We start from the raw sequence: 21,675 nt of genomic DNA, 5'->3' as shown, positions 1-21,675 counted from the left end.
AACCGGTTAAATCTCGGTCAAACCATTAAACTAGTGAACCAGTCATTCTACCAGTTCATTTACCGGTTTGGTTCTCGCAATCTTGTGAAAAGAAATTCTGATTCTTCTCTTTCATTCTTAATAAGTATTTTTCAAATTCTCTTGTATCCTCTAGTTCCAAAACATTCTGCACTTCTCTCATGATGTAATTTCTCACATCTTTTTCAATAAGACTTAATTCACGGTGACCCCCTGCTGCTGCAACAAATGATTAGTATGTTTAACTTGTTTTGATTCTGGTTTTCTTGTTGTCCTCTATTGTATGTCGTATAGACATGCTTAGTTACCTGTGTTGTTTAAGCATCTTTGCTTGACTTGGACAGCACGGATGTGAATGATGCAACACAACCTTCGAAATGATCCGAACACCAACATCCTTCAATATATGTATATAAATTATTGGAGGACAATTTAATCCAGCACAAGGCGGGGCATAAGCACCCTGTTGCTACCCATATGCGAGGTGCCGTCTTAGCCTTCCCTGACCAGGATCGCTCCCACGCCTGTAGCGTTTGTGATCGGCCTACTCAACTGTATATCGATCGAAAGGCAGGGCGGCAAAGCCCCCAAGGGAGTGGTTACGTCCAGTATGTCCCCCCTTATTCCCGACATGCTATGGTGCCCCGGGGAAAGAGAGGCGTGTCGTGAAAGGGAAAACATATTACACACAGCTACCTTTCTTTATCGACCTTACCAGGGAAAGGAAGACATGACGAGGGTCGTAGCCTCTTTGTCTGGTTAAAAGGACCCACAGTGCGGTAACTAGCAAGCATCACTCCAAAAGACTATCCTATCCTTGACTATCAAGCAAGGGAATCACTAGTTCAGTTTGGGAAGGAAGCAGTTTTTAGGAAAGCCGGAGATCAGTCATTAGATCAGGCTTCGATTCCTATTTATCTTGTTGTGCTTGAGGAAATTGAGAATCAAGCTAGTAGGCTGAAGTTAGCGCTAAGATCCAGACTAATTGATTTTTCAGTTACAGAAGGACCATAGGTAGGAAGTCTTAAAGTAAGAAAGAAAGAACTTCCTTATGGGAATACGAATGCATTGGAAGAAAGTAGGCCTGGAAGGTTGCAATCTTACTTCTCTTTTGTTACATGCCAGTACTTGAGAATAAGGAGCTTCCTTGTTCGTTTTCGTTTTATTTGGCTGAGCATTAAGCACTACGAAGTAAGAATGACTATAGCATTCATTAATCAATCATAAGCTGCAAGAGAAGACATAGAAGCCAGAGTCATGAGGGATTTGTCTTCTCAGTTGGAGATATGTTCGGTTTTCATTTCCCCTTTCTGATATATGTAATCAATTGGTTCTTAATTTTATTTCCTTTTTTATTTGTTCTCTGAATTTTCGTAGAAAAATCTGCAAGTTTAGAATAATCTTTGTAGAATTGTTCAGCTTCTTCAAGCATGTTAAAAGTCATTCCAATCTTTGGAACAAATTGCTCATCAACATCGCATAGAAACTGAAAAATACACCGAAATTATTCCAAAATAAACCATATTAGAAACTAAAATACACCAAAACTGAGAACGAAACAGGTTCATCATACTAATAAATCACATTCAGAACTCGTACATTACATTTAAATTCAAACCATCAACCATGCACATCAATTTTCACAAACAAAAACAAAATGATTCAACTATAGAATCCTAAACTACTAACAAACTACATTAATTATATTCAAATCACACCTCACCACTTAATTCGATTCAAAATGATAATACAATTCGTCTTGGTTCAATGAAAAGTTTAAACGTATAAATACACAAAAAATGTATAAAATACACCGAAAGAGTTCCAAAATACACCAATTTATAATCGAAATACACCGAAACGAGACGGAACAGATGCATCACAATAATAATTCAGATTCAGAACTCATACATTACATTCAATTCAAATCATCAACCATAAACAGTAATTTTCACAAACAAAAACAACATTATTCACCTACAGAATTATAAACTACTAACGAACAACATTAACTAGAATCGAACTACATTTCAGCCACTTGATTGGATTCAAAACAATAATCTACTTCACTAATTTAATTGATAGTCTGAACTTGAATCATTCTTTATCTTCGACAATGAAATAACTGTTCAAACCTGATTTCACAGCTTGATTTTAAAAACTTTGATCCAAAGCTTCAAATCAGATAAAAGATCATTGAACTTGAACGAAGAGAACGCAAAGAACGAAGAGAGCATAGAGAAGGAAGAGAAATGCAGAGAATTCAGAGATGGAACAGAACGTAGATACGTAGAAAATGCTGAAAAATTTTGAAAAAGAAAACGAAATCGGTATGAAAATAGCAATTATATATTCACCGTTGAGTTAAAAGTTTATTACAAATAATGGCGTATGAGATGAATTATGTCAATATTTATTTGAATGACTTGTAAGTAGAGATCAATTGTTTTTATAATATACGCATTAATGCCCAATTTATAGATGAAATTATAATAAAAATAAGCTATAAAGGTATACATTGTAAATAAAAATATAAAGATTTAAAGAAAGCCATGAGTAGTTGGCATGTGGAACTTGCCACTAAGGAATGCACTTGAAATGTTAATCCGTTGCTTGACAATGATACATGTTATTCAAACGTGCTAAAATACATTCATACAAATCTCAGAAAATTAGTAAAGAATAAACAATGACTCCGCATTGACCCCCCAAAAAACAATGACTCCAATTTATAGTGTTTTGACAAAATCGACTATTATGATGAAGCAATAATCTTAAATATGATATAAATATTGAATTATTGATAAATTTTACTATAATTAATAATTGTTTGTTAACAAATTTCATTACTAATAAACTTTGGCACCAAACTATACAGGTTAGCATCATTGACACTAAAATATTATGAGTATTCTAGAATATTTTGAAATTTTTTGGTTGATATAGAATAAATTACAAAATTTGAAAGACAGAAAATTATTAACAACTGGCCCATTATTAAATATTGGGCTGGGTAAGAGGAAACCCTCTTTACATAAACATCACTACTTACGTCCCTCTTTTTTATTTCTTTAAATCTCATGCAGCCAAACTTAGCCAGACTCTGAGTTTGTTGCTGCCACATTCCTAGGGTTCTCTGCTTCGGAGGTTTCCCTGCGGCTACTTATTTTTTCGCCAGCATGGTAAGTATAATCTCTTTTTTCTTTGTCTGTGTTCAGATCTGTTTTCTTTCTTGTATGCATTATGTTTGTTCGTAGATGAATGATGTTTTATACGAAGACGACTTTCTTTTCTGTTGTATACCTTCGAATTTTTTTTGTTTTCTTTAGGGTTTTATTCCTTCCCTAGTAACAGTAACCGAAATTTATCGTGATTTTGTGTTGAGTAGGTTCTGCAGAACGATATCGATTTGCTTAATCCACCGGCTGAGCTTGAGAAGAGAAAGCACAAGCTCAAGCGTCTTGTTCAGTCTCCTAATTCTTTCTTCATGGTATTCTATTTTTTTATAATAGCTCTCAAATTGTATTTTGTCATTTGTTGAACCACACGCTGGATTCGATCCAAGGTTGGCTCGTTTCTTTCCAAGTTTTAATTGTTATCTGTTTGTCTATTTAATTTTTGTTTCTTGTATTCCTGTCTTGTAGGATGTGAAATGCCAAGGTTGCTTCAACATGTAAGTTGCATCCATTCATTCCTGTTGATTCTGAAGTTATAATTGTGGGCAAATAAATGATTTGATCTTGAGTGATTTTGACGTTTTGATTTCCATGTTGATGCAGTACGACTGTATTCAGCCACTCTCAGACAGTCGTGGTGTGTGGAAACTGCCAAACGGTCTTGTGCCAACCTACAGGTGGAAAAGCAAGGCTAACGGAGGGCTGCTCGTTTAGGAAGAAGGGAGACTAAATGGGGGTGGTATCTTCTCTTTTAGCCTTTGGTTGGAGAGTTTTGTTTTCTTTGGGATTGATCAATGGTTTTGTCATGTTTGAGTTATGATATATTTAATTTTGCTACATTGCAAGACTTTTTTTTTCTCCAAAGACTGTAATGAGACCAAGCATTTTTGTTTAGTCTATTATATTGCAACATGATTTTGGCTGTCCTGACTCCTAAGTTATAATTTTTCCCTGCTAGGATCGGTTTGTACATGTTATCTGATAGGGTGTACTTTAGTTTTCTTCAATGTGGATTTGCTTGCTGATGCGCTTAAGGCTTCTCACTTAGTTTGGGGTAGCCTATAGATGGTATATGCAGGGAATAGGGTGTATTCTTTGTGGTGGGTAGGTGCATTTACTTTTTTGCTTGTCTTCTCTTAGGTGGATGTATAAGACATCTTCGTGTCAAAATGATATTATAAACCGATAGTTTAACATGTTTAATCGAATTATCTATTAATTTACAATATTATCTTAACAAGTTGTCTTCATGGGAGTAGGCATTATAGTTAAATGACTGATCCCCAAAGCTAGATAAGACTTAAAACTAGTTGACAAGTTGGTTCAAAATGGAGCTGAAGTTGCTTAGTTCAAGATGAGTTCAAGAAAAAAAAATTCCTGTCTTCTGCAATCACAGCAAGAAGGATGAAAAAAAGAAAATTCAAATATTTGGAAATATGTTTTGTCAGTATTTTTTGTGGGATAGTTTCTTTTTCATCTGTTCATTGTGAAGATAGAACCTAGAAGAATTATTGGAATGAGATTCTCCTTATATGTTAACATATTACTATCCGCGTAGATTCATTTTAAAATACAATATATTCATATACAAACCAGTGAATGAAGTCAATGAACCAATAGCAAGGATATGTCAAGAAAAAATGTATGATTAAATGCATAGCATAATCATGAAATGGAAAGGTGAATATTTAAATAGATAGCCAACCATACAAGTGTACACTACTATTAAAATAAATTACTAGAATAAAATATATATTAAAAATAAATTAAATTATATATATATATATATATATATATATATATATATATATATATATATATATATATATATATATATATATATATAGCTTATTTTAGTGTGTAAATGGTATTTTTGTAGATATATACATAAGAAACACCACATGATGCAATACATAGCATAATCATGTGATGGAAGGTGAGGCATCTAAAAATTATATTGATAGACAAAAAATAAAAAGAAACAAATATGTATATTATAAATGTAGACATTATAAAATTAGATCAAATTATTGGCTTTTATTTAAATAAGTATTACAAAAATATTAATTCCTAAAATCATAGTTATCAAAATCGAATTAGTAATTGAGCTGATCAGTGTATTGGATCACTAAGTTACTGGTTTAACTAGTCATAGATTTAACTGGTTAATTCGATATAATTAACAATTTATATAAAATTTTTATTTTTCTCTTTATTATAAGTATTTCTTATTTTTTTTATATGAAAATAATAATTATTTTTAAATTTTAATAATTTGTTAATTAGTTTATACTTATTATATTATTATATAATACAAATATTTATTGAAAAAATAATATTAAAAGATATCATATAATTATAAAAAAATAAGTTATGATTAATAATTTTTTTTTGCCTTTTTTTAATTTGTAAAAGTTTAATATAATTTATAGTTAAATAAAAATATAAATTTATGAATGAATGAATTTAAAATTAAAATTAAAATAAATCAAATAAATATAAATTATTTGGCGAAATGTGCTATATATTTTTTTCTGGTTAACAAAGGGGCTTTGAGGCCCAAAACAAAAACAAAACTAGCTTAAGATATGAGGGGATGTAACTCTCGTATTATCACTGTGAAGTTTATGCCTTATCCCAAAGAGGGGGGGGGGGGTGATCCAATACTTCAAAATCTTATCTTGCCTCGTACTCCAATTGGCAAGCCAATCAGCACACCCGTTAGCCATCCCGTAGACATGGGTTATCTTCACCTGTCAATTTCTCTCCAAAAGTTGGTAAATTCTATGGTATAAAATTGAACCTGCTCCTCCTCTATTCTGCCACTTCGTAACATTTTCAACCACATCTTTTGAGTTACTTTCAAGCCAAACTCTCTTGCACCCCAAAGTCCAAGCCATTTCTAGCCCTAAGTAAACCCCCCAAAGTTTCGTCATGAAGACAGAGCAACTTCCAAGCTTTCTAGTGAATCCCATGATCCATTGTCCCTCACTATTCCTTAACAATCCACCACATCCTGCTATATTTTGGTTTGGTTGGACTGCCCCATCAGTATTGATTTTAGTCCAGCCAATTGGGGGAGGTTGCCAAGCCACTGTAACCTCTCTTGGTGAAGGAAGCCACATATGCCCTCTTCTCTTTACACAAGTACTTTGAACAGTCAAAGCATACTCTTGCATCATTATATGCGCCGTCTTAGGTCTCCTGAACGGAGCTTGATGAATCTCCATGTTTCGCCAATCCCACAACTTCTAGCAAGTAATTGGAAATAGAAACTTCCGTTGAATGTCCTAGTGGAATCCCTAATATGTGGTTGAACATGACTCCAACCAATTTCTAAACTCCAAGTCAAAAAAATCTGCGAGTTTCTCTGGGTGCACAAGCTTCTTCCAAATATCTCTAGCCGCCTCACAGTCCCTAAGCACATGAATAGTGCTCTCAGTTTGGTTTCTGCATCTATGGTAGAGGGGCGAGGCCCCAAACCAATTTATCCTCTTCTTGCTGGTAAGCAGTTTGTCTTGAGCCGTTTGCCACAAGAACAGCTTAATTCTTGGCAGATCTTTCCAACCCCAAATTCTCCTCTAAATATAATTATGGTTTATAACATTGAGCGACAGAGCCATGTAGGCGCTCTTGACAAAAAACTGCCCATCTTTGGAATACCTCTACGCAAGAGTATCTGGGGGATCTTCTGGTCTAGGGGACAGATTGGCCAAAATCTTCATCACTATTTCATTCAGGAGAACCTTCCGTAACTCCTTTAGGTTCCATCACCCATCTGAGGAAACCATATCTTTCACCATGATCTCTTCCCGCGAGACAGTGATGTTGGTTGCCATCGATATTCAACCAAAAGTCTTTCCAGAACATAGTGCTTTCTCCATTGCCATCTCTATGCATAGTACCTCCTTCAATAAAATTCCAGACTGTGACATTGCTTTCCATAGAGAAGAGCTACCCAAACCAACAGCCCAACTCCTTGCATGGATGTCAACTTTGTATTTGTTACACAAGACTCTAACCCATAGCGACTCTGAGTTATTAACTATCTCCCAACATAATTTGGCAATGAAAGTCGTGTTCATTCTTTCCAGGTTCTTCAAAGCAAGTCCACCAGCCTCTTTCGGTTTGCACATGGTCTCCCAGCTAACCATATGTATCTTCCTTTCATTTTCATTAGAACCCCAAATGAATTGTCTTTGAGATTTTTCGATACTCTTGCAGATATATTTGGGAACCCGACTATGTGTCATTGCAAAATTTGCCAAAGGGCCAATGGCTGATTGGGATAGTACGGTTCTACCAGCCATCGATAAACTTTTTTGCTTTTGCCCTTTCAATTTGCATTTAACCTTGTCCAGGATGTGTTTGTACTTCCTTATGCTTCCTCTTCCTTCCAGTATGTAAGCTCCCAAATACCTCCCAACTACTTTAGTTTCCTGGAATCCTGCCATATCAGTTATTGCTTTTCGATAATCACATTGAACTCCTTTCGAAAAGTAAATCTGAGTTTTTTCTGCATTGACAATTTAACCAGATGCCTGGGCAAACGATTCAAGACACTGCTTTATGGTATGCATTTGGTCTTGGTTGGCCTCCACAAACAGCATTAAGTCATCGACAAACATAAGATGAGATATGGGGGGTCCATTACCTCTGAATGTAAAGGGTTTTCAAGATCCGTCCCTAACTAGATCATCTATCATAGGAGATAATCTATCAAGACAAATGAAAAAAATCTACGAAGAGAGAGGGTCACCTTGCTGGATACTGCAGGTGGGGGAGAATTTGTCTGTTAGTTCCCCGTTCCAGAGCACTTGAAAGGTGGGAGATTTTATGCAATGCATGATTACATTAACAAGGGAGGCCGGTAAAGTGAAGTCTCTGAGACACTGCTCAATAAATCTCCAACTCAGCCTATCGTATGCTTTCTTAAGGTCTATTTTAACAGCTATAAACCACTTCCTCGACTTGCTTATCCTTAAAGAATGTACTATCTCCTGGACCACAATGATGTTATCCTGGATTCTTCTTCCTGGGATGAAACTGGATTGATTGGGAGAAATTCTGTCTTGAAGGGTAGCTTTGATGTTGTTGGCTATTATCTTAGTAATGACTTTGTAGGAAATATTACACAATGCTATGGTCTGAACTGAAACACAAATTCTGGGTTATCAATCTTTGAAACAAGGGTCAACAAGGTATTATTAACCTCATTGATGCTCTGGAGGTTGCACCATATCAATCTGGCAATCTCTTCTAAGGACTTCCCAACCACACTCCAATTCTCTTTGTAGAATCTTGCTGGTAGCCTATCGTCGCCAGGGGCCTTTAGGGATCCCATAGATGCAACAACTTGCTCCATTTCTTCGCCGCGCACAAGTTGACCAAGGCTTCTTTCATCTTTCTGACTCAAGTGAGGGTAGAAAGCATAGGTTTGAATGATATGGCTTCTGTCCTCTTTCACCTCTTTAAAAAATTTCTTGAAATAGTTGCACACATGTTCCTTCAAGTCTTCCACATTTTCTATCCAATCTCCATCTCTGTTTCTCAACTTCAAAATGCAGTTACATCTTCTCCTAATGATGGCTTTAGTATGATAATACCTTGTATTTCTGTCACCCTGTATCAACTAGTTCTTTCTTGACTTCTGAAGCCAGAATATCTGCTCTTTGTCTAGAATGGTTTTCAGCTCCTCATTTAGTTTTGTTTTAAGATCCTCCAACAAATTACTTCTATCATACCTTGGGGATTGTTGAAGACCACAAAGTCTATTGAGAATAGTCCTTTTTTGTTTGACCAGATTCCCAAAGGCCTGCTTGTTCCAATCCTTTATTTTATCCACAAAATAGCTAATAGCTAACTTCAAGGGGACATGATCATACCAATTAGATTTAAGAAAGGAAGAAATTCCTCGTGCTGTATCCACATGAATTCAAACCTGAATGGCTTATTCTTAGGGACTTGTTAGTTTCCATGGCATCTAATAAGAATTGGATGATGGTCTTATTTAAATCTGGAAAGAGTCTCGACAACTGCATCATTGAAGAGGACCCTCCAATGTTGATTGCAAAGAGCTCTGTCTAGTCTTTTCAAAATTCTTCCTCCATCTTGCCACATCGGACCTCTCCAGGTAAATCGAGAGCCGTAAAATCCCATATCAATAAGACTGCAGTTTTCCTTCCACTCATTAATTCTCCTCATGCTGGTTCTATCAGGAACACTTCCACATTTTTTCTCGCTAATATCCCCAATATCATTAAAGTCACCACAAATCATCCACAGACAATTAATATTCCTCGCAATAGCCTCTGTAAATATTCTAAACTCCTTTCTAATGATGTCTTGGGGGTGAGCATATGCGATGGTTAGACACCGCTCTTCTCTACCATCTTTAATACGAATATGGAGGGTTTGATTATGCCTTGCTACCTCAGAAATCTGATAGTTAGGATTATTCCACATCAACCATATTCCACCAGAGAAACCATTTGCATCAATAATAATATAGAAATTGAATCTTATACTCTTGATCAAAGACAGCTTTCTGCCACTGCATCTAGTTTCTTGGATGGCCACCAGATCAGGCTTATATTGCAAATAATATTCTTTGAGGGCTTTGGCGAATTTGAGGCTAGCCGCCCCTCTAGCATTCCAACAAAAGATAATCATTAAAAAAGAAAACTAAAGAGAAAGGGCTCCAAAACCAAACCTGATAACAAAGCAAAGCAAGCCTGTCAAGCAGGTCCAATGGCCATGTTTTCATGTTCTCTCATGGGGACCTCAGTATTTCCCCACGCAATCACTTCGTCTGTACCGTGGGCCATTATAACATCGAGCTCTGTCCTGGAGAATTCGGTTTCTCCTGGATCAGGTGGTTCTAGATTAGTGTTGGGCTCAAGAGGCATGGGAGTCTCCATGACCATGGTTTTCTCCATCTCCTCATCTTGTGAGTGAATAAGATCAAGGTTGCTCTCTGGTGGGTCTACCATTATTGGGCTCTGCTGCTGCTTCTGGCCCAATAGGAGTGGGTTAAGTTGGGTGCTCCTTTGGATCGCAGGCTTTTCAGGCACAACTTTAACAATAGCTTCGTGGGCGACTTGGGTGGATGCAATCTTCAGGCAATTTTGTTCCATATGATTGCAGTTAGCTTGGACTTTTGCTCTCCTCATTTGATTCTCATTTAAGAACTCTTTTGTCATCTCCTGCGGGGTATTCCTGAGTAAAGTGGCTTGGCTATTCATATTCTCATCATTGACATTGGAATGCTCTGTTAGTACCTCGTACCTTGAATTTCCTCCCACTGCCTCTACTATGTCTTTCGCTTTGTCCCCCTTGCTTTTCGTACCATTTCCCTCTTTTTCTACCAATTGTCTTTTTGTCCTTTTTTGCTTCTATACAATCATTCATTAACCAAATCGATGATGGTCTTCAATTACTTTTTTACCCTTGTCTCTTGGAATGCTCTCGCCGTGCCCCAGTTGTTGTTGTTGGGAGCCTTCCTCCTCCACCGCTTCTGGTTGCTTCTGGACTTGGACTCCTCTCTCCTCTCTTTCCATGGTTTTGGACATGCACCCATCACTAATATGGCCAAATATTCCACAAGAGAAACAGATCATGTGTAGCCCCTCATATTCAATATGATAAGTAACTCCATTTACCAAATATTTAGCATCCAAGGGTTTGCTTAAGTCCAATTCCACACAAGACGGGCGAATTTACCTCTGGCTTGATTTGCAGTATTCAAGGCCACCTTGAGGGTCTTTCCTATTTGGTCTCCTACTTTACCTAAGAATCTTTTTTCATAGTATTCTATGGGTAAATCTGGGAGTTGGACCCATGCATCCACTTTGTTAATCTCAGCTCCAAAAAGGTGAAAGTTCGATGTCCATCTTTGGATGGTGAGATAATGGTTGAAGAGCAGCCATGGTCCCCCTTCCATAACATGCCAATAATCATCTTCATTGTACAACCTTGCAACAAAATACTCGTTTACCAAATCAATGAGGTCAAGGCCTCCATTCTTCACCCACATGCTATCCAGACGTTGCTTTAGCACTCCATACCCTATTCTTCTACACAGCAGCTTGACTATTTAGGGATGCTTCCATGGCTTCTCCAATCCTTTATTTTCATCATTGTTCACTTTGATGCTAATAATTCTATTTTGGAGGCGAGACACTTCTATAGCAGGGTTTGAACATTCCTCCTTCCTTACCCGTCTTAAGGCCTCCCTGGCAACTTGGCTCATTTCGCGCTCCTCCATTTTCATTGCTTCATCTTCTTCCTTGGACTCCTCCTCTTCCAGTTCCTCCTCACTTGAGTCTTCAGAGTTAGAATCTGGCTCCACACTGCCATGGATGACCAAGTCAGCATAAGTCCCACGCCTTCCATTAGATCCTATGAACGAAGTTTTATCCACCATCCACTCTTCCTATCTTGGTACCCTTGACGTATCTCCTCCGAAGCCACCATCATTGTTCCATATTTTCTTCTTACTCCTATGCAACAAGTCTGCTTCTTCAACGTTGGTGTCCATCTTCAATGTGATTGTAATCTTGTTTGTGTTAATGTGCTATATATTTTAATTAGCACATATAATAACAAAGAAGTGCATAGTCCGGTAGTGCTGCATTGCTGTTTCATGTGTATACTTTAGAGTATTATTGTTGGCTCCTACGGTTCTCTGAAAAAGAATAGAAAGATGGGTAAAGTGCCATGCTCCATGGATCCAACCCAGAACTTCTGGATACCACGTAAAAATTATGAACAATTTCTTGATGAACAAGATGATCCAAGGTTGAGAGTAGATAAAGCATAGGAGAAAAAATGAACCAGAAAGTATAATATTCTATTGTATTGTTATCCACATAGAACTAGAAAGTGAAATTTTTTGGATACCATGTATATTCTTTTTAATAGCTCTCTTTCTTAATTAATTCCATGGACTTATATCCATTTTAAAGTGACTAGTATTTCTTCATTTTCAAAAGATCAAGCTAAACATATGAATAATCAAGTTGGATTAGTCAAATGGTTAATTTATTAGCCTATTTAAATAAGTGTCAGGTATTTGAATCTAGCCTGTGCGTAAAGTAACCTATTAACTAGTGAAAACCTTTAAATGGAGCTCCAATTCATGATGAATTAATACTTTACATGTCAAATGGGAAGACACTGTAAAAATTAAAAGAAAAATATGAACATAAAAAAAGCATATTTGAAAAAAAAGTAAATATACAACATTTTACTTTATTTAATATAGAATTCTCTAAAATTGGCACTAAAGTTTTTTTTTTCTTTCTAACGAAAAACCAAAACGAGATCTGTAACACCCTACCACACAGAACTTTACATCTAGGATGTAAAATTGAGGTGGTGTGATATTACGCCCTCTATCTATAAGATATAAAATAATACATAACAAAGGATAAAATATACTAGGAGCCTTGAAAAAGGGGTAAAACAAAATTTGTGAAATAAAAATTGCAACGCTCAAGAAACAGAATTACTTGCGTGCTAAGAAACCTAAAGGTTATAGAGATGATAGAGCGAAAGAGTGAATAGAGAGCCAAGAATACAGCATAACTAGCTCCTGACTCAGCCTGCGAAGCCAAGGCTGGCTGGAGAATATATACATACATATACAAGTATCCCAAAATATCCCAGACTACTCCGCTTCAGGAAATCCAGATGCCTAGCGAGGAGCCTCTCGACCTGCATCTGAAAACAACAACACAGTATAGGATGAGAACTGGAGGTTCTTAGTATAGTAAATGTGCCACACGTATAATAAATAAGGTCCTGGAAATGCCATAGGCAATCCCAGAACTTCGTTATCACAATTACAGAACTTAATTTCTAAATAAAAGCCATAAATAAGGGTAGGTGTTCTAAGTACACTATAATCTTTTGTCTTAAACTTAACACCTAACACTCAACCCATTCACCATTCCTCCGTCCCTCCGTCTTCAGTAAATTTAGCAGAGACAAGCAACCAAACAAATTCATGCACAAGTAATAAGCAGGTAGTGCAAATAGCAAGAATAGCAGGTAACAGGACATATATATTCAATTAGGCAATCCCAGATAATGCATAGCAATCACACAAACAAATGCACATGATACATGCCTGTTCTATAGCTGATGATATCATCTGTCGATTATATAGCCAACCTGACACGTCTTGGTAGCTAACCATGGACTGAAACACCCATGCAGAGCAAGTGGGTTTGAGCCACAACCCCCTTGCTACTACCCGCTTAACCCAGAGCCAGTGGAGTAACCACTACAGCGGCTACTACCTAGGCGGGTGTTTAAAAGCTCAACCTAGAACAAGTGGGAGACCTACTACTGCTCCTACTATCCAGGCGTCACAACGTACATTTATTCAATTTAAATCAAGCATAATCATTATCAATTCTCAAACATTGACCTGGAGCAAGCAGGATGAACCACCATCCTTGCTAATACCCAGGCATCTCAAGCATGCATTCGTTTATTTCAAATGAGTTCAATCATCAATCAACATGTCACAAATGTTCATCATTTTCATAACATTTTCACCCTTCTTATTCATAATCCATCATTTTAACCCCTTACTTCACCCTCAAGTTACCTTAATTTCCCAAATTCAACTAGCTACTGTACTTAGTACTATACCTTATGGTTAAAAGGAGGAAAATGGAGGTTTAGAAGTGAAAATCTGGTTTTAAAAGGTTAAAATCCAGTTTTGCAGCAAACAAGGGCCATACGTGCACATGGGCCACGCGTACGCGTGATCATGCGCTCACGCGCACGCATGGCTACTCGCGCATGCGTCGTTGAAATGCCATGCCACATGTACGCATGGATGGACGGTTTCCCAAAATGCAGAATACCCAGAAAGCTGCATAACCAATTTTTAACTTGCATTAACCTAGTTTCATACACCAATTTTCCATCGTCCATAACTTTCTATATAAAATTCCATTTTTTACAAAATTGATATCGTTTAAATGCTTGTAAAACCATCTTTCAATTAAAACAAACCACATTTCCATTCAATATTTGAGGAGCAAGTTATGGACTTTCAAAGTTCACCAAAAATCACTTTTTACCAAACAACATCCAAACCTCATTTTCACCACATTCATAATCCTTACCTATAAAACCTGCATGTTATTAACATATCCAACCTCAATTCATTAACAACCACTTCAATACTACCTTTAACTAATACAACAAGCCATATCCACCAATTTATATCAACATATACCACTTATATGAGTAATCCTTCATCAACATATACCAACCCCTCAACACATACATCAACCTTCTATTAACATATATCAATCAAACTCCATTAACATATACCAATATCAACATATTCTGTTAACATATATCAACACCAACATATTTCATTAACATATACCAACATCAACATCATCCCATCATTAATAAGTCCAAGAGCACACATTCAACCACTCAAGCTCATAAATTCTAATTCAATCCCAATCATAAAATTTATCCAATATCATCACCAAACTAATCATTTAATACAATTAACCAATTCAACTTAACCTATGGTTATTCTAGACTAAGTTTTCACAACACCTTAAATGTTAAACGCGCGAAACCTAAACTATACCTTGGCCGATCACTTTATTCAACCCAAGACAGCCTCACAAGCAAGAACACAGCTCCCAACGCTCAAAGAAACCAGCCACAAACCAAGCTTTAATCACCACCAAGCCTCCAAATGCTCACTTTTCAATTCCAATATATGTATATAAGCTTAATTCACACCTAATTCACATATATACTCCAAGTTCAGCTTCTTCATAATAAAATCAAAATTGACTAGGGTTTAGGTTGTTATTACCGTGCCCATACGCATACTAACTCAAGCCCAATAAGCTCCGGAAGCTAAATCGATCCTAAGACATCAAAATTGAACAATTTTCAACACAATTGTTCATGAATTTTCGAAATTAGGGAAAGCTGGATAAGAAGAAAATAGTGAGTTACCTACCAAATTGTTCCATGGCTTTCATAGAGCTCGTCGCGGTGAATGCGTAGTCGCAAACGGTTCGTCAATCGGAGCTCTGGATCAAAAGTTATATGAATTTGAAATTAAAGTGAGGGTTAGGTTTTTTGCTTGCGTTCTTCCTCTATGAAATGTTTCCCAGCGTGAAAAATGAAGAAGAGAAATAAGAAGTTGTGCCTCTTTAATGGGTTGGGTTCGGTTGGGTCTTGGGCCCATTTTGGGCCCGATTCGGCTCGTCCAGTCCAATATTGGGTCAAATTCTTTGAAATTGGTATCAAAATTCTCGTTTCGTAGAGCTCTATCCTATTTTGATATTAGTTTTGCATTTTTAATTTTCCTAATTAAAATTTAAATTATTAACTAATTATTTACCGATTTTAGCGGGGTTTACAAGATCATCTATTTACCTTAAACATAGTGAATCCAAAGTAGTTTATGATTCCTAGTATGGATCAAAAGTTCACAAGTTATTTTTTATATGGTCTTTTTTCTAGTGATGTGTAGGTGAATAGGGGAGAGAAAGGAGGGAGAGAACGGTTGTGTGGTGACTTATGATGCATGGATACTGACACGGATACTAGATACGCGGATATATGAATTTTAAAATTTTATAAGACACGGAAATATGGTATATATATAAAATATAAAGTATTTTTTAGATAAATTACAATGATATTTTAATTTTTTTTATTGATATTAAAATATAAAATAAATTTTTAACTGTTTTTAATGTTTTTTTAATTATATAAAGTATTTAAAATATTTTGTTTTAATAAATAATAATATATATTATTTTTAAACTCATTTCAAGAATACATGTTAACAATAAGATTGGACACGCTAATACGTGATGGTATTTAGGTGTGTGTAAGTGTGTTCAAAGAAGAATTTTTTATTTTTTATTAGGACACAGTTGGACATGACAAACACGTGTGTCGGATGAGTGTGGTGTCCGATACACAAATAGAATAATTCAGCAAAGTGTCTGTACTTCATAGATGATGACGTAGCCTTCTCGCAATGCACGAGAGATTGACACAACGTTCTTACTATCTGCGAGAAATATGGGAAAAAGATACTCTCATCTACAACACTCAAATCCCTCTCACTAACACTCTAAACCCTTCACCTCTTTAACTACCCCCACAAAATCTCTGGCATCTCCCTCTCTCACCTCTCAAACCTCGCCGATCTCAATTTCTCGAATGTCCAAATCAAGGCCTCAGGTCCTATATCATTCTTGCCCACAAGAACAAGCTCAAAACTTGAGTGAACTACCAATTTGGTTCCTATTCATTTCTTAGAATGACAATGCGATCCTTCAAATATTAAAATCAAAACGTTCTACTTCGATCTCTGTTCCTTATTTTCGTGATACAACGCAGTTTCTATATGTGTTTTTTCGTTAAGTCCTTACAGAAAATAATGACGTGTCAGGTTACATGGCTGAGTTGTCACGTTATGCTTGCTAAGGTGGTCCTTATGTGCTAAGGTGAACAATAAAAAATGAACAGGGGACCTAATTATCTCTAAATTCAAATTGATTAGGGATTTATTTGTACTTATTCTTTAAACGATATATTTTTTTCAAATTATTTTTATATTCGTATTATCCAATATATTGTATAATAAGTACAAATTAATTAATAAATTATTCGAATGTAAAAATATCATTTATTATGAAACTAAATAAATAATTCTCAAATATAATTTTTAAATATATAAATAATAAATATTAAAATACAGTTAATACATTAATAATAATATATCTATGATATATTATTATTATTATTATTATCTAGATTATTTTCACAATAAAATAGAAACTAATAAACACATTATTTGAGATATAATAAAAAAAATTTTGAGTAATAAAAAATTTAATTTTTTTATTTCTTTAAACCTATAATGCACTGACACGGACACATGACACGTCGACACGCGAATTTTAAAATCTTAGGGTGCGTTTGTTTAGTGTATCCTATAATACATAGACACAGAGACATAGACATTGAAGACACAGACACAATATGACACAAATTTTTTAAACTTGTTTGGTATACAAATACAAAACAGAAGACACAAATCACAATCTTGTTAAATTTCAATATTACCCTTATTGCAAACTGTTACCAGTACGATCAGTATACAACCACTATCTCAACCAAACCATTAACAATCAGCCATCATCTCAACAAAAAATAATTACCAATAACAATCTAAAACTAAATAACAAATTTAATACAACAAATATCAACAAAAAAATCAATCTAACAAAATTATTTTAACAAAATTTAACATAAATTCAAATAAATAAAAAATTAAATTATACAAAAAAATAGTGCCAGAAAGGAGAACAAATCTAGAACATGGTAACAAAGTATGGATCTAGAAACACAGTGCGCGGAAGAACGGAGAACGATCTGAAAAGATGGTGAAAGATGAGAGAACAGTGCGTCTGGATCGTCGACGAGAAGTGAAGCAGAGGCAACAATCGCAAAAGGTGATGGCGGCAAAGAGACAACCGTGAAGAAAAAAAAGTGAGGGAGGAGAAAAGGGAGGAAGGGATATGGTGGTAGCGGTGGTCTGGGTGGAAGAAAGGGAAGAAAGGCGGTGGTTTGGGTGGAAGAGAGGCAGTGGAAGGAAAGGAGGAAGAGAGGCGGCAGTGATTTGGATGGAAGGAAAGGAGGAAGAGACGCGGCGACAACCTAGTGGTACGAAGAGGTAGTGGTGGTCGGAGTGACAAGAAGAAAAGATGGTGGTGGTCTGTATTTTGGAAGTGGAAGGGAAAATGGATGAAAGAAAACTGAGGAAGGAGAAGAATTTGAAGGGTAATTATGAAAATTAAATGTTAAAAGTAGTGTGTCTATGTCTCAAGTTTAGTGTTCCACCCCTCCCTCCTATACACAAATTTTGTGTCTTTGTGTGCCTTTGTGTCTTGCCGTGTCTATCAAAATTTTGTGTCTAACTAACCAAACGAAGAACGTGTGCTTCTGTGTGTATGTCTTGGGTAGACACACCCACTAACCAAACGCACGCTTACATAATACGGGGATACGCATACATATAAAACATAATGTATTTTTTAGATAAATCATAATGATATTTTGATATTATATTGATATTAAAATATAAATTAAATTTTTTAATTATTTTTAATGTTTTATATTAACTATATCAAGTATTTAAAATATTTTTTTGTTTTAATAAATAATAATATATACTATATCTAAATTTATTTTAAGAATATATGTTAAGAATAAGACTGGACACGTTGACACGTGATGGTATTTAGGTGTGTCCAGGCGTGTCCGGCGAAGAATTTTTTATTTTTTATTAAGATACGTTTGGACACAGCAAACACGCGTGTCGGACAAGTATCGGTGAGTGTCGTGTTCGAAATGTGTCCGACACGCGGACACAACAACTCAGCGAAGTGTCCGTGTTTCATAGCTTTAAACTATATTAATAATTTCATTTGATATTTTTGCACTAAAATACACTATCAACAGGCTATTATACTAAATAAAATAAAACATAATATATATATATATATATATATATATATATATATATATATATATATATATATATATATATATATGCGTGCGCGTTTATAAACTCAACAAATTCAAAGCATCAATAACATTATTAATTTATTAATAATTATTAATCTATTAATAATATATATTGTCATAAGGTTATAGATCAATGAAAATTTATCAATAAAAGAATAATATAAATTAATTAAAATTTTGCGTATATTAAAATTCAATTGCTTGTATATTTAGTCATATATAATGATTTTGAATAAAATATATGTAAAATTAATTATTAGTTATACTATATAAGTAATTGAATTTTAATATACGTAAAATTTTAATTAATCTATATCATTCTTATATTGATAAATCTTCACCGATCTGTAAGTTAATAACAATATGTATTATTATTTATTATTTGATTAATAATATTATTGATATTTTGAGTTTGTTAAGTTTATAAATTATTTCCATAATATATATTATATTTTATTTCATTTAGTATTAGTAGCCTGCTAATAGCATATTTTAGTGTAAGAATATCAAATGAAATTATTAATTTAGTTTAAAGAGATAAAAATATAAGTTTGTTATTATTCAAAAAAAAATTAGTATATATCAAATAATGTGTTCATTAGTTTCTACTTTATTACAAAAATGATCTAAATGATAATACTAATAATATATCATAGGATTATTATTATTAATGGATAATTATATTTTAATGTTTATTTTTTATATATTTAAAAATTATATTTAAAAATTATTTATTTAGTTTCATGATAAATTTTATTTTTAAATTTGAATAATTTATTAATTAGTTTGTATTTATTATACCTTATATTTAATAATTTATTAAAAAATAATATTAATTAAATAAATAAAAAAATTGAAAAAGATATGTTTAAAGAATAAAAACGAATAAATTTCTAATTAATTTAAATTTAGAGATAATTAGACTCCTGTCTATTTTTTATTGTTCATGTTGGCACATAAGACTACCAACTTAGCAAGTATGACGTGACAACTCAGCATGTAACCTAATACGTCATTATTTTCCGTCAGGACTTAATAGAAAAATACTCACTGAAACTGCATTGTGTCACGGAAATAAGAGATAGAGACCAAAGTAAAATATTTTTATTTTGAGAGATCGCATTATCATTTTAAAAAATAGACAAAAAACAGGTTGATAGTTCACTCCTTAAAACTTTAACATTTTCCAATGCTAATCTCACTGGTTTTTTTCCAAGACACGCCCATTCCAATCTTACCCATATCGATTTGTCCGGTAACCAGTTCAAGGGTAGCATTTCACCTTCCATTGCCATGCTTGATAGCCTTGAAACTTTGAATCTTTCTTCCAATGAGTTCGAGAGTGAGATACCCTTATCCATTGGTGACTTGATTTCATTGAAAAATCTCTCTTTGGCTTCAAATTTATTTTCTAGACAATCTCAGATTATTTATTTAAGTTTAATACTTGTGTTTAATACACTGATTAATTATACATTAGTCACAAAAAGTGGAGTGATTGCCAGAACAAAGAAAATAAAAACGGGGAAGAATTTTTTTGTGTGGGGATAATATATGAAAGGTACCCAATAGGATAGGAAGAATCATTAGATTGATGTTAATTGTTTCTTTTTCTATGATGCCAAATTTCCAATGTCTCAATCCTTTCAATTTTGGCTATTTTTTATTGTTCTTGATTGAGATTGTAATCGAAACTACTTTTTTTTTAATTAAAAAAGATAAAGTGACAATTATGTCTCTGAAGATTTTGACTTCAGACTAATTAATTCCTAAAAAAAATATTAATTTGATCTTTTAGAATAGCAAACGATAGATATATGATATCTTTCTATTAATTTATCAATTAAAATTTAACGATGATACTTATATGTACTATTAATTATCTCCAATGTGTCTATCTATGAAAGCTAGTCATATAGATAACAACTTTTAGAGCGAAACTTTACTTGTTTTGATATGATTGTGATAAATAAAGAACAGTTGACAAATGGTATATGAAAACTCAAAAGATAATAAATACTTCACTATCTAAAGTTACATCGTTTTTTTTGCTCATGTAACAGTAATGAGACATGCACCACTGTAAATAACAAAATACATGGACAATTCCATTTTGTTTCACACTATTCATTTACAAAATTAAAAGAGTTAAGGTTTTAGAGGTGTTGAGACTTCCGAATCAATACTTTTCACCTTCCACTTTGATCATGCAAAGATACATTCATGCCAAATGATAAATAATCAAACCCTAAATCCTTGGTAAATCGATTTCTTTTTAACCTAATTAATCGCTAATCCACTAGTCAATTATTCAGGAAAAGAGCTTAAGCACATTTACTGATTTATACGCCACATAATTTATAAGAATCTCTTCTAGTTGATTCGATGTCACTTATCAAGTCTAGTTTCAAAATTTAAGAGCTACGAGAATAAGTTTTCAAGTTTAATACAATTAATCAACTTTTTCAAGAAGTTAAAATAATTCAATTCAGAAGAGAATTATTTCCCAACATATTCAAATCTATTAGATGAAGAACGAAAACCTTCCTCTCTTTCTCTAACCACTCACCTTCCCACTCTCTTTCTAACCTTCTCATCTCTGCTCTCCGTCAACCTCCTCTGCTATAGCTGCTACAAACGTCACTGCTGCTATCATGAACGCTGCTGCTGTTGCTGCAAACTCCCTTGCTGCCGCTGCTGCAATGCCCATGTTGCTTCTGCTTCTGTTGCCGCTATTGTAACACACTAGCACATAGAGCTTTATGCCTAGGATGTAAATCAAGTTATCTAATGTATTCACGTTCTAAGTCTAATTTCAACTCTACTCTTCACTTTTTGTCTCCTCTGACACTCTAAAACACCGATGGAACTACTC

At 34.4% G+C, this 21,675-nt stretch overlaps 2 protein-coding genes and 2 long non-coding RNA genes across 4 annotated transcripts; 2 read left to right on the top strand and 2 right to left on the bottom strand.

Moving 5' to 3' along the window:
* The first annotated feature begins 2,988 nt into the window (after positions 1-2,988).
* Positions 2,989-4,106, top strand: LOC112789954 (small ribosomal subunit protein eS27y). The gene is made up of 4 exons (XM_025832142.3): positions 2,989-3,200; positions 3,407-3,508; positions 3,663-3,691; positions 3,798-4,106. The coding sequence occupies exons 1-4, from the start codon at positions 3,198-3,200 to the stop codon at positions 3,922-3,924; spliced, it is 261 nt and encodes an 86-aa protein (XP_025687927.1). The 5' UTR covers positions 2,989-3,197; the 3' UTR covers positions 3,925-4,106.
* Positions 4,107-6,017: 1,911 nt separating this feature from the next.
* Positions 6,018-8,695, top strand: LOC112789953 (uncharacterized). Its single transcript, XR_011879651.1, has 3 exons — positions 6,018-7,331; positions 7,419-7,597; positions 7,732-8,695. It is a non-coding gene; the product is annotated as an uncharacterized lncRNA (long non-coding RNA).
* A 505-nt stretch (positions 8,696-9,200) lies between these two features.
* LOC140183344 (uncharacterized) lies at positions 9,201-9,866 on the bottom strand. Its single transcript, XM_072231753.1, has one exon. It carries the CDS (start codon positions 9,864-9,866, stop codon positions 9,201-9,203), a length of 666 nt encoding a protein of 221 aa, XP_072087854.1.
* A 2,612-nt stretch (positions 9,867-12,478) lies between these two features.
* LOC140182556 (uncharacterized) lies at positions 12,479-15,354 on the bottom strand. Its single transcript, XR_011878366.1, has 4 exons — positions 15,208-15,354; positions 15,058-15,112; positions 14,824-14,981; positions 12,479-12,917 (listed from the first exon to the last, which is right to left on the bottom strand). It is a non-coding gene; the product is annotated as an uncharacterized lncRNA (long non-coding RNA).
* Positions 15,355-21,675: the final 6,321 nt, after the last annotated feature.

The sequence above is a fragment of the Arachis hypogaea genome, chromosome 3 (genome assembly GCF_003086295.3).
Source record: "Arachis hypogaea cultivar Tifrunner chromosome 3, arahy.Tifrunner.gnm2.J5K5, whole genome shotgun sequence".
Classification (NCBI taxonomy): domain Eukaryota; kingdom Viridiplantae; phylum Streptophyta; class Magnoliopsida; order Fabales; family Fabaceae; genus Arachis; species Arachis hypogaea.
Note: the sequence above shows the minus strand (reverse complement) of the source record. Positions and strands in the feature narration are given on the sequence as shown.

Coding starts and splice junctions, on each gene's coding strand:
- LOC112789954 (XM_025832142.3), top strand. Junction 3,509..3,662: donor CTCCTAATTCTTTCTTCATG/GTATTCTATTTT, acceptor CCTGTCTTGTAG/GATGTGAAATGCCAAGGTTG. Junction 3,692..3,797: donor TGCCAAGGTTGCTTCAACAT/GTAAGTTGCATC, acceptor ATGTTGATGCAG/TACGACTGTATTCAGCCACT.
- LOC140183344 (XM_072231753.1), bottom strand. CDS start 9,866: ATGATTATCTTTTGTTGGAATGCTAGAGGGGCGGCTAGCCTCAAATTC.